The sequence below is a fragment of the Nuphar pumila genome, chromosome 2 (assembly GCF_984573655.1).
Source record: "Nuphar pumila chromosome 2, dmNupPumi1.hap1.1, whole genome shotgun sequence".
NCBI lineage: Eukaryota > Viridiplantae > Streptophyta > Magnoliopsida > Nymphaeales > Nymphaeaceae > Nuphar > Nuphar pumila.
In genome coordinates this window covers 3,868,361-3,880,034 of record NC_143250.1, presented here as the reverse complement: position 1 = coordinate 3,880,034, position 11,674 = coordinate 3,868,361, and the positions used below count along the sequence as shown (strand labels likewise).

At 40.2% G+C, this 11,674-nt stretch overlaps 1 protein-coding gene across 2 annotated transcripts; it reads left to right on the top strand.

Annotated features, from left to right (window-relative positions):
- The first annotated feature begins 234 nt into the window (after window positions 1–234).
- On the top strand, window positions 235–10,826 carry LOC149844515 (protein TRANSPORT INHIBITOR RESPONSE 1-like). Of its 2 annotated transcripts, none has more exons than XM_089994643.1 (4): window positions 235–1,511; window positions 5,044–5,536; window positions 5,987–6,753; window positions 9,859–10,826. In XM_089994643.1, the coding sequence occupies exons 1-3, from the start codon at window positions 1,009–1,011 to the stop codon at window positions 6,737–6,739; spliced, it is 1,749 nt and encodes a 582-aa protein (XP_089850769.1). In that variant the 5' UTR covers window positions 235–1,008; the 3' UTR covers window positions 6,740–6,753; window positions 9,859–10,826. The 2 variants fall into 2 exon arrangements, with proteins under 2 accessions (XP_089850769.1, XP_089850773.1); XM_089994647.1 differs by lacking the exon at window positions 9,859–10,826 and adding an exon at window positions 9,142–9,849 and having other exon boundaries at window positions 247–1,511.
- Window positions 10,827–11,674: the final 848 nt, after the last annotated feature.

The following is an 11,674-nucleotide window of genomic DNA, read 5'->3' as shown; positions in this document are numbered from 1 at the left end:
AATTTATCACGAGATTTTCGTATGCCAAGGAAAGCCCAATAACGAGATATGTGACTACGTTCGGTCCGTTTTCGGAAAAAGTAAATTATATATCGAGTATGGGTCGGAGTTCTTAATGGACCCGGCCCAAGTTCCTCCACAAGAGTCAGAAGTGGCACTTGCGTAATTTCCGTATAGAATCATGTGCTGTCTGGTAATTGACCATCGTCTAACCCAATACAGTCTACAGCAAGTGAGGTGTCAGATAAATTTGCAGAGTTCGCTCTCTCTCTCTGATTTTTTTTTTTAATTTGAATTTCTTGTTTTCCATTTCCCCAACTCGGGAGAGATTCGTGAAATCTGAGTCGTCAGAAGAATCGATCTAGGGCTCTCTCTCTCCACAGATCGAGATTTATACTTGGATTGATCGGGAAGGAGGGTCGTCTTCTTAATTCTTCTTTTCTCATCCTCTCTTTCTCTCCTTATCTTTCTTGCTCTCTCATGGTGGGTCGCTCTGTAATCCTTTTCTAGGGTTTCGATTCTGCTTTCCCCTTTTTTGGGGAATTTTTTCTCTGTTATTGGTGATTCCCGCTCTTTATGTTAGTTATGTAGATCCAAGGTGTTACATTTCGCCTCTGATCCAGGGTGGGATTCCTTCTAGGGTTCCCTAAATCCTTTTTTTAGGGTTAGGGTTTGTATTCTGATAGATTAGTGTTGTTTTCGAACTCGAAAGACTCGCCCTGATCTTAAAAGCGCGACCTTTTCTAGGATTTTTTAGGGCTTCCGAAGTTTTGTGTCCCTTTTGTTGGATTTAGGGCTTGGGAGGAGTGTTTGGATGTGAGGTAGAGTTCTGGAACTGGGGAAGAGGGGGTTCTGATGTGGAAAAAAAGTAGCTCTTGAGCTAAGGCTCGCTTATAGGGCTAGTGTTTGGAGGTTAACCCACCATTGGAGAATCTCGCTCTGATCTGCAGAACCCTAGCTGTTTTCGACGATGGCGGGCGTTTGCTAGGTCGTGTTTTTTTCGCGAGAATGTCGACGAGGAGGAAGAAGGACGTTGCGGGCGGGGAGGAAGATGCTAGGGTTTCTTCCTTCCCCGACGAGGTTCTCGAGCACGTCCTCGTCTTCGTGAGGTCCCACAAAGATCGGAGCGCGGTTTCGCTCGTCTGCAAGGACTGGTACGCCGCGGAGAGGTGGAGCAGGACGCATGTGTTCATCGGCAACTGCTACTCGGTCACGCCGGAGATCCTCGTCCGGCGCTTCCCGAACATCCGGAGCATTACGCTCAAGGGGAAGCCCCGGTTCTCCGACTTCAACCTCGTCCCGCCGAATTGGGGTGCCGATATCCACTCCTGGCTGGTTGTGCTGGCCAAGGCGTATCCGTTCCTGGAGGAGCTCAGGCTGAAGAGGATGACTGTTACGGATGAGAGCCTTGATTTTCTGGCGTGCTCGTTCCTGAATTTCCGGGCGCTGTCGCTTGTTAGCTGCGATGGGTTCAGCACCGACGGCCTCGCATCGATTGCAACACATTGCGGGTGTTTCTTCTTCTCACAATACTTCATTTCCTTATGCTTTGCTTGTTTGGTTTGATTGCTCTTCCTTATTCCTTTTATTTTGGTGTTAGAAATGTATGAATTTTTATCTGTGATCTCTTTTCAGTTTCGATCTTGAATTTGATGGTTTAGTTTAGTGGGTATGGCTGACTATGTTGGTGAAAGGTGCCCTTCTGTTATGTATTCTTGTTGTTTAGTTATGACCTACTTTTGTATTCTTTTATTGCAAGCGTGTCTGTGTAAAATTTGCATATATCCATGTATTAGCCTAAACATTCTGTCTCACATCAGTTTAAAGATTTGGAAGTTTTTCTTTCAGCTTGTTGAATAGCACTGCTGGTTTCTGAATATTGCAATTGCTTCACTCTCAAATTTGGGATCTCAAATTGTATCTATTTCTTTGGTTTATGTGATATCCTATTTCCTGTGAGAGATTTTATACCTGGTTTCTGCATGCTTGTTAGGACGGTTGCACTTTGTGCCGACAGTATGGTTTTGGAATATTGAACTGATAGATCAATCATCTGAAATCTCTTTCACATCCTTGAGGTCATTGCCCTGCTTCGTTGGGCCCGTTTCTTTTTCAGATTAAGGGCATTTTTGTCAGTCTGGCATCTGTTCATGTTACTTCCGAGGTTTCCGAAGTGGTGGATATTATGGTCGTGGTTGATATAACCTTTCGTAGTTCTATTATTGGACATGGATTAAAGATGCAAATTGAAGATATTGCCACTAATCTTAAGGGTTTTTTTTGTGAGTAAATTAAGATGATGTCCTTAATTTGTCTAAAGCAGGATTTCTTAGTGTCCCGGAAGATGCTTCTTCTTTTCATTGGTGCTACAGCTGAAATACCTCAGGACTTTCAGTTATGCTCAATGATCATTCAGGCATCTCTTTTGTGGAAGTGATTGTTAAGACATCACACTTTCTTCTCACAGTCAACCTCCTGCATCTTGTTTTACATTTCATGGGTTATTTTGCTCGCTTACAGTTGCTTCAGTATGCTTCTTAAGGTGTTTTCTCAAGGGTATACACTCTTTGCATACCATCTTTTTATGAGGTGTTTCTGCACCAATTTTCCATGTTTCATCATTTTGACAGTTATGCTTCGTGTATGCACTTGGTATTACATCCTGTTGAAAATAGTAGAAATACTACTTATGGTCATGCTCTGGAAACTTTTAATAGTGCTTCTTTCTTCACCCTTTTCTCTGCTTCTAGCTTCAACCTTTTCTTCTGTAATATTCTTGGACCCTTCTGCACTTTTGTTCTGGTCCTCCATGTGAGATTCACTAACATCAACTGTATGAGACATGTACATGCATGAGTGGGGCAGGCATGCTGCTTCTCCAACTGCGGCTATTATTCATTGTTTGGTTGGTGCCCGTACGCCATTTAATCGGACAAGATCTTCATGTATCTTGCTTTTCCACTGAAATGCAGCTTCTCTACTATTTTGATTTTCGGTAACAGCCAAAATTCAGAGTGCCCAAATTTACCTATTAAGATGTGTAGGGAATAAGTGGCTTGAGATGGAAACCTTGTAGGGTCCTCTTGTTCAGAAGGATGACACCCTCAGAGAGAAAAAAGTGTTTTGTTTTTACTCCTTTTTGAGTGGAAGCTTTGTATGTGGTGTGCACTGCAGTGACAATAGCTAAGGGTATAAGGATTAAACCAGCAACAGGAATATCTGAATCATATTATCATCAAGACACCTCTTTTGAGAGCCAAAGAAGTGATGAAGAAGCGCTTCATGCCGACATGACAATAAGAACCTCTATCAGTAGTAACCATCGACCCTGCGGGCCACTAATTCTTTCATTAGATCCTGCTGGAGGACCCAGAATTCTCCCAGAATATGCCTCGGAGGTCATCTCTCTCTCTCTCTGGTCATGCATGTATAGGGCCTGCATAGATGTCTGTGTCAGTCAGGTCCAAGAGATTACAAACTTTCTTCAAGGTTCTTGGATGATAAAAGTGCGTATGATCCTGCTCCACAAAGCCTTGTTCATGAATGAGCCCTAGATGATGTTGTACATGGCTGTGGAATGAATGGCCTTAGTTGTGTTCTTGCGGTGGAGTTTTCCATTATGGCAAACAACATTTGGTGTAACTTTGATGATTTTTCTGCCATGGTTCTTTGCTCCAATCGGGCACTTGACCTAATGCTTAGCATTCTTGGGTCAATCAACAATGTTGCATTGGCCTATATGGCTGAGGGTCATTGGCTGCATATTACTACTACTGCTGTTGTTCTACCTTTGGTCTCATTGAATGATTTCTACTAAAGTGCCCACACACCGTTGTGAGATGGTATGTCTGCCTGGGCCTCACTCAAAAGATGCTGTGTCACAGGCCATGGATGTTGTGAATGCCTCACAATGCAGCTACCGATGTTTCACTAAAAGGATCTGCATTTAAACTCTATCTGGTTTATGGGAAGAACTTTGTACCTCTCTATAGTATATTAGCTAGCTGATTAACTGGTAAATCTTGCGGTCTTTCTTGCCAAATTAATCAGATTTTTTGTATGTTTTATTGGTGAATTTCTGTTCAATAGGAATACTGCTAGAATTTTTATTACAGAAATGCGGAGTGGATCATAATAGCTGTGCTTGGCATACTTAAATTTGCCTTTGTTGATTGTGGCTGTATATTTTGTGCTGAGGTTGTTTGATTTGTTCTTTTTGTAAGTTTAAGGTTTTGTTCTCCTAGTAAGTTTGGTTCTCAGTTACTGCTGCCCTTTTTGGTTATCATATAACCTTGGTTCTTCCCATGATGACAAAAACTCTCAATGTTTTCTGATGGAGGTTTGGATAAGGTAATAAAAGGGAAAACATCATCATACTCTTCATGCAACCTTTAGGAAACTTCTTAAATACTCTTGGAGTTTGCTTACATTAATCAAGGAAAATATTTATTGGTATGGATCATGTTTGGATGTTATTAGGCAAAATTTTCTTGTCGAGCATTTAGGCTCTATTTGGGAGTCTTTAGTTGGAGTTGTATTGTGGTTTGCCTAACACACTCTGCTGTATGGGAGCAGTACATTGCGGTTTCTCCAACACCCTATGTTGTTTCCAAGGTTGCCAAAACACAGTGTTGGGGATGGAGTTGGCAACCTCAACATCACATTTCCACATCATTCATGAGAGAATGTTTTTGGCAACTTCACCTCAAAACCACATTTTGGAAGCACCATATTTTGGCTACACATGGAAACAGTTTTTCCATCCCAATGCAAACAGAGCCTTACTTGCATCTTTGTTTGGCATTCTTAACTTCTAGTTGGTAGTCCTTTCACTAGCAAGCTTCATGCCCGCCTATCTGATACACTACAGTAGGCAATTTAATGTTAAATGGTTCTTGGTTGTCAAAATTGCGTTCATGTATGGTACATGCTGTTAGCAATATCTGCAAGATGTTCTATTTTGTGCTTCATCTTCATCTGAATTTTCTTTTTGCTGATTGGGTTATTTCATTCTCATGTCTGAGCATCTTGTTACACTTTCAGGAACTTAACAGAGCTGGACATACAAGAAAATGACATACTTGATATTGGTGGGAACTGGCTAAGTTGCTTCCCCGAAAACTTTACATTGCTCGAGGTCCTCAACTTTGCAAGTCTCAATAGTGAAGTGAACTTTGATGCTCTAGAAAGGCTCGTATCTAGGTGCAAATCTCTGAAGGTCCTGAAAGTAAACAAATGTGTGACGCCGGAGCAGTTGCAGAGGCTTCTTGTAAAAGTTCCACATTTGACAGAGCTTGGGACAGGATCATTTTTACAAGAGTTCACTCTGCGGCAAATTGCTGAGCTCAAAACCACATTCAACAAATGTAAAAAATTACATACTTTGTCTGGCTTATGGGAAGTGACATCATTATATATTCCTGCACTTTCCCTGACTTGCACAAACCTTACATTTTTGAATTTGAGTTATGCTGTCCTTCAAAGTACAGAGTTGGCTCAGCTGCTTGCAGGCTGCCCTCAGCTTCGGCGCCTATGGGTATGCAACATTAAGCCTTCTTTAAGCTGCTTTTACATTCTTGCAAGGCTATCTCTGATTTCATAATTTTCTGCCTACTAGGCACCTGAATTAGGCTTATAACTTGGTTTAAAATAATATATTGATATTTTTCTTGCGTCGCCCAATGACCTTTGCTACTTGGAAAGTTTAGCTTGGTTTGTTTTCAGTACTGGGCTGATGAGTTGAACCCCCATTAAATATTCCTGTTTGCTATTCTTTAAAACATGCTTGTAACAGATATTAGCAGCCACCACTAGAGTTTTTTGTTTCATTCATAGTATTGTCGATTTGTCAACTTATGCTGTAATTCAATGATTATTGCTTATTTGGGTCATCTGGCTGGAATGTAAATTCCTTCTGTTGCACCTTTCTGTAATTTTGAATTCTCTTGTTCGGATCTGACTTTTTCTTCATTTGATAATCATTCAGGTCTTGGACACTGTTGAGGATAAAGGGTTGGAAGCTGTGGCATCTGCATGCCCAGGCTTGGAAGAACTTCGTGTTTTTCCTGCTGCTCCCTATGAACCAGATCTGGGTGGTGTGACTGAGGCTGGGTTTGTTGCTGTTTCTCACGGTTGCCCAAACCTGCACTATGTACTTTACTTTTGCAGACGGATGACGAATGCTGCTGTTGAGACGGTTGCCCAAAACTGTCCCAACTTTACCCACTTCCGCCTCTGTATCATGAACCCCTGTGAGCCAGACTATCTGACAAACGAACCCATGGATGAAGGCTTTGGTGCTGTAGTCAAGCATTGCAACAAGATACAGAGGCTTGCTGTATCAGGGCTTCTCACAGACCGTACATTTGAGTACATTGGCATGTATGCTAAGAACTTGGAGACACTCTCAGTTGCATTTGCGGGCAGCAGTGACCAGGGAATGCAGTATGTGTTGCAAGGATGCCCAAAGCTGCGTAAACTAGAGATCAGGGATTGTCCATTCGGCAATGCTTCCTTGCTGGCAGGACTGGAGCGCTATGAACAAATGCGGTCATTATGGATGTCTGCATGCAAGGTGACAATGAGTGCTTGTAAGATACTGGCAAGAGAGATGCCTAGGCTGAATGTGGAGGTGATTAAGGAAGGTGAGGGTGATGAGATGCAGGCTGAGAAAGTATATGTTTACAGGACGGTGGCTGGCCCCAGATTGGATGCACCACCATTTGTTCTTACTCTATGAACAATGTCTTTTTGGTAAGCTTCTCTTTGTTACAATTATCTATAAATTGACTACGATCAAGTTTAAACAGAAGCTTCTATTTTTTCCATTTCTGACATTTTGTATTGTGGCTAAAATCAGAAAAACGATTGTCGAAGGCATTCATATTATTGCATGTATTTCTGCTGGGAGAAAAAAGTATTGTATATCACTGGTTAATGTTTTGTTTGAATGTTTTTTTACATTTTTAAGTGATGAATTTATGCTTGAATGTAAAATCTCATCCATATCATAGACTCTGTGTGTTTGTATTTTTTTCATAGCGTCCTTTTTCCCCATTTCTTTTTTTATTCTGCATCACTAGCAAAGTCATGTATTGCTAATAATTTTAAGCAATTTGTTGAAATAAATTATGCTCTATTTTCAGCATATCACTGTCATTCTGCTCTTAGCTTTTGAAATCCTTTGTTGATTTTCTGTTATTGCTTTGCTCAGCTTGTAAACTGGTTAGCTGTAAATGTCCCATGTAGGCATTGGTAATCTCTGTTGAAGTAATTCCTGTGCTATTATGGTTCTGTTTTAAGTCAAAATATTTGAACGTCTGAATGAGATACTTATTCTCTCTTGTTTACATATGAGACAATTCTATTCTCTTGAAAAATTGCTATGCTAGAATCAGTTCTATGATTCTTTTGCATGCTATGCGTATACATACATGTTTAAAAGTCTATGGGCATAAATATTGAATTATTGGCACTTGAAGTCTGTGTTTTAGATATTAATATGTATGTGCCTGAAAAAATGATGCATGTCAAGTCACGTGTTTCCATGTATTGCTGGGTGGTAAGATTTGTAGATTCCAACAAGAGGACTGCCAATGTGCTGTCAGTGCTGGGGGTTCCCCATTGGCTTAGCCAAAAGAAAAAGATTTGTGGATTCTTTTGCGCTCACAATTTCATGTATGTAACGCGTGCTTCCATCCCCAGGAGACTGGTGGTGCACGAGTGGTCATTGTCTTGCAACTCACTCGTATTTTTAGGAGATAGGTATTCCCTGGAATGGATAGCATCTACTAATGCTACCATCTCTCAGCTTTCTCCAACATTTTATAATGATTTAAGATTACACTTTGGTAGTTTCCCTAGGCATATTTTAGGGAACTTGTGGTTCAGACTAATGTTGTAACTATCATACCAGATCGTACGATACATATTGTTACTATTTACTCTAACGATACGATACACACTCGTATCGTAATACGAGTGTATCAAATCCGTATCGGGTGTATCGTACGATACACTACACCCTTGTATCTTACCCTATCATACGATACACTTCATGCATACTTTAAAAGGGCCAATTTTTATTGAGTTTTAAAGACCTTCCTAGGGTCGATTTCTTCATTTGTTTAGAGGCCAATAGAGAGAAACCCACACACCCATAGGAGACTTGAGAACGTTTTGTGGTCCGTTTCTTGTACAAGGAAGAAACCTTTGTGGTTTTCTCTTGTAAAAGTGCATTTTCACCCAATTTTCACTCAAAGAAGTTGTTTAAAATCTTTATTCTTTGTTTCATTTGTTTATAATTGAAGTTGGAGGGTAAATTCTTTTCTTTTTTGATGTTTTTAGAAGATATTACTTTACTTTTAGTTTTTTACTCTTAATCCCATTTTTTGTGCCTTTAGAACTCAAAATTTGTCGCTAAGTGTGTTATCGAGCACTTTTTTCATCTGTATAGTGATTAGATTTAGTAATATGTGCTCTAAGAGGTCGATGGAGTGGGAGTTCTTGGAGGATGTATCTCAAAAGATCCTACATTGAAATATTGTACACCAGTTGTCTTGGAGATGTGTTTGAAAGAGATAGTGAAGTGTAACTTTTGTGGTTTTGTAATCATGAAGGATTGTATAGATTTAAATGCCATGTTGTGGGGCATAACAACTCTATATCACATTCCTTCTTATATTCATGTTAAGTTTCTTACTAGTCTTATGAAAGATAATAAAAAAAAGACATGAGTACATACAACATTTGTAGGAGAGAAATTGCTAAAGGTGGTCCCTGATTATGAAGATGACCCATCATCATCTAAAGCCACTAAACAGTTGCAATAAACTAGAGAAATCATTGAGTTGAAGTTTGATACTGAAGATGACTTTTATACATAGACATGTTTATGAACTCTAGCTTGCATGCCTTTCCCCTTAGCATGACATTCTGGAATTAAAAAAATGTAACTTCCAACTTTTGTAATGAGTTATGAAAATCTTTTGACTTTTGAATGTATCATTATTATATCTTAAATGATTGTATTTGTGGTGACTAAATTTATTAATGGCTCGACGTCCCCAACATGCTGATCTGTCAGTGTGTCTATACTATGAGATTCATGACATTTATAGAGGACGTGACTTGAAAATGTAGGTTGTCAAATATTGCTTCAAGGGACTTGCACCACATGCAAGAGCATATTGCAATAGTTAGAGGAATGCCACGATGCCCATTGGCTACAGATGAAGCACCAGCTGAAATGCATGAGCAACACAAGCAATGATGCATGTCCCAGCAGTAGCTGCACAACAAAATGCGTGCTGTTAAATGTTTAATGACATATCTATGTTTAGTTAATCTTATTATATAAATATATAATGTTCTTGTATTCTATGATTTTTTTTGTTTTTTCAGATTTTTAAAGGATTTTTTATTGAAATTTATGATTTTTTACGATACGATAAATGTCTTACTTCGGGCCTGATAGATACGGCTTACGATACGGTACTTACAACCTTGGTTCAGACCATTTCTATTGTCTTAAGACACATGAATTCTATTTGCAAACATGTAGTTTAGATCATTCCTTGATTAAAGAAAACAGATGGTGCAAGCATGCAATGAGAGACTGCTTTTTTCCAGAATTTTGCCCATTACAGTCTCATTGTTGAAGCAAAGCGTATAGACTCATGAGCAAACATCTGATACCTGATGGCAAAGCCATCAATGTATTTCATTGCAACATTTTTCCTTTTGCTGTTTTTTATACATTGCTGCTAATGTTGCTGCTTCCACTTCCGAATAAGAAGGCTTTTCATGATTGCACTCTGTCCATGGAGGCTAATTGACTGCCGCCTGTCTGTTGCCCAGCGGCTCCTTTGAAGAGGCGGATGGCAAGGCTACCGATGCACAAGTAGATGAAGCAGCCATAGCAGTGGGTGACAAACGATCTGAAATCCATTCCGACCACTCATTGCCACCCCATGCCATACTTCCCACCAAACTCCTGGGACATTTGCTCTCTTTTTAGTTCTCTTTTATAGGAATTTAGATCTGTAGTATCTCTCAGTAAGGAAAACACTAGTAGGATGGTTAGTAGCAGTATTACCTTGATATAGCGAGCTATCTCTGTGGAATCAGTCACGTCGAAGAAATCGAGTGCCTTCGCAGAAAGCTGGACTGCATGCTGCTGCATGGGCTGTAGCATATCTGTCTCTCCTATCACAGCTTTGCCTTGTAACATTGTTTTACTCTTATGTACTCCTTTCTGGCTTTTATGTACTTTCTGTGAGTCTTTTCACTGTCACACCTGCTCTTGGTTTCTATGTTTTCATAGAATGAAAGAAGGTTGAGAGTAGAATTTATGGTGGGTGTTTGTAGTCAATTTCATGCCACTTGAACCTGAGAGATTTGCATGGTTAGCTTCAAATTGGGAAAAGATGAGCAATGCAGGACCTGGATGGCGCGGCGAACAACTGGCGTTACATTTGTGGTGTTTCTGGCAAGGAAGGTGGTGGAAGATGAGGAGGTAACTGATGATTGTGGAGGTCCAACTTGGGAGCAACGTGTTGCATCTTCGGTTCCAGTCTGCTGCCATGTGAGTGGTGGTTACGTTTGGGTGTAGGGCACAGTTTTCCGTTTTGTTTGTTGTGTAAGAGGTTAAAAGGGGAGCAGGTGACCACGTTGTGGGGGCCTGCGCCCGGGCCCGTGGCTGGGGCTTTTGTTTGTTTTTATCTATAGGACGAGATTGTTGGAACTTTGGAACAATTATTTGTTTAATTTAAATTTATTTAATCCCTTGAACTTCATATGAAGCTTATGTGGCCATTTTATCATCCTAATTCGAACTTGACAGTGTCTTCTTTCAGTTAATTACAGTTTTCTTTTATTTAGAAATTTCATGTGTGTGTATGTGTGTGTGTGTGTGTGTGAAGTAGCATACTATTATTAAGGAAAATTTTGATGATAGTACGGGGATGATGCATGATGATAATATAGAATGCTTTTGATAATGAAGATGATATGGATGATGCAATTGTTGGTGGTGGTGGTTGTAGTTGGAGACATGTTGAGATTATATGCAATGGTGATGATTCGAGTTTTATGTTAGTGGGGTTGATGCGTGATGATTGTAGAGGTCCATGACGATGGTGATCACATTATGATATTAAGAGTATTTTAAGCATTTGTCGGCAGTACTCACCCTAACCACTCCATTGGTGCAGCCAAAAACCTATTGGTTGTATATTTGTCGGTGTTGCAGGAATTCAAACTGTTCAATGTATGTTCTGTGCCTTTGGAATTCACCTGTTTTGGTCGGCAGTGCTTGCACCGTGGGGCATGCATAACATACAAAGGTCTACATTTTTCTTCCTAAAGTTGTATGTTATCCTCGTCTTGATTTGCCCACAAGAGCTCCACTTAGCTAGATGTGTTAGCTTAAAGTGTTCAAGTTGAAGAATGTCTGCGAGCTCGATACTCGGAGTGTGGGTTTCTTGCCGCAAGGTTGAAGCCAATGGGGAACTATCCCCGGTGGACAAGGCTAATAGAGTTTTACACTGCGGACATGGAAACAGGTCCGAGGTCAATGTGGCACTTTCTTAGCCTGTAACGGGATGTCTGAACCATTACGGGTGAACTCTGCATTATATAAAAAAACATCCTTTGAATTTGTTTGTTGTATTCC

Excerpts from the sequence above, each read along its gene's own strand:
- LOC149844515 (XM_089994643.1), top strand. The coding sequence starts at position 1,009 with ATGTCGACGAGGAGGAAGAAGGACGTTGCGGGCGGGGAGGAAGATGCT. Across the intron at positions 1,512-5,043 it reads TCGATTGCAACACATTGCGG|GAACTTAACAGAGCTGGACA; the intron begins GTGTTTCTTCTT and ends TTACACTTTCAG. Across the intron at positions 5,537-5,986 it reads CTCAGCTTCGGCGCCTATGG|GTCTTGGACACTGTTGAGGA; the intron begins GTATGCAACATT and ends ATAATCATTCAG.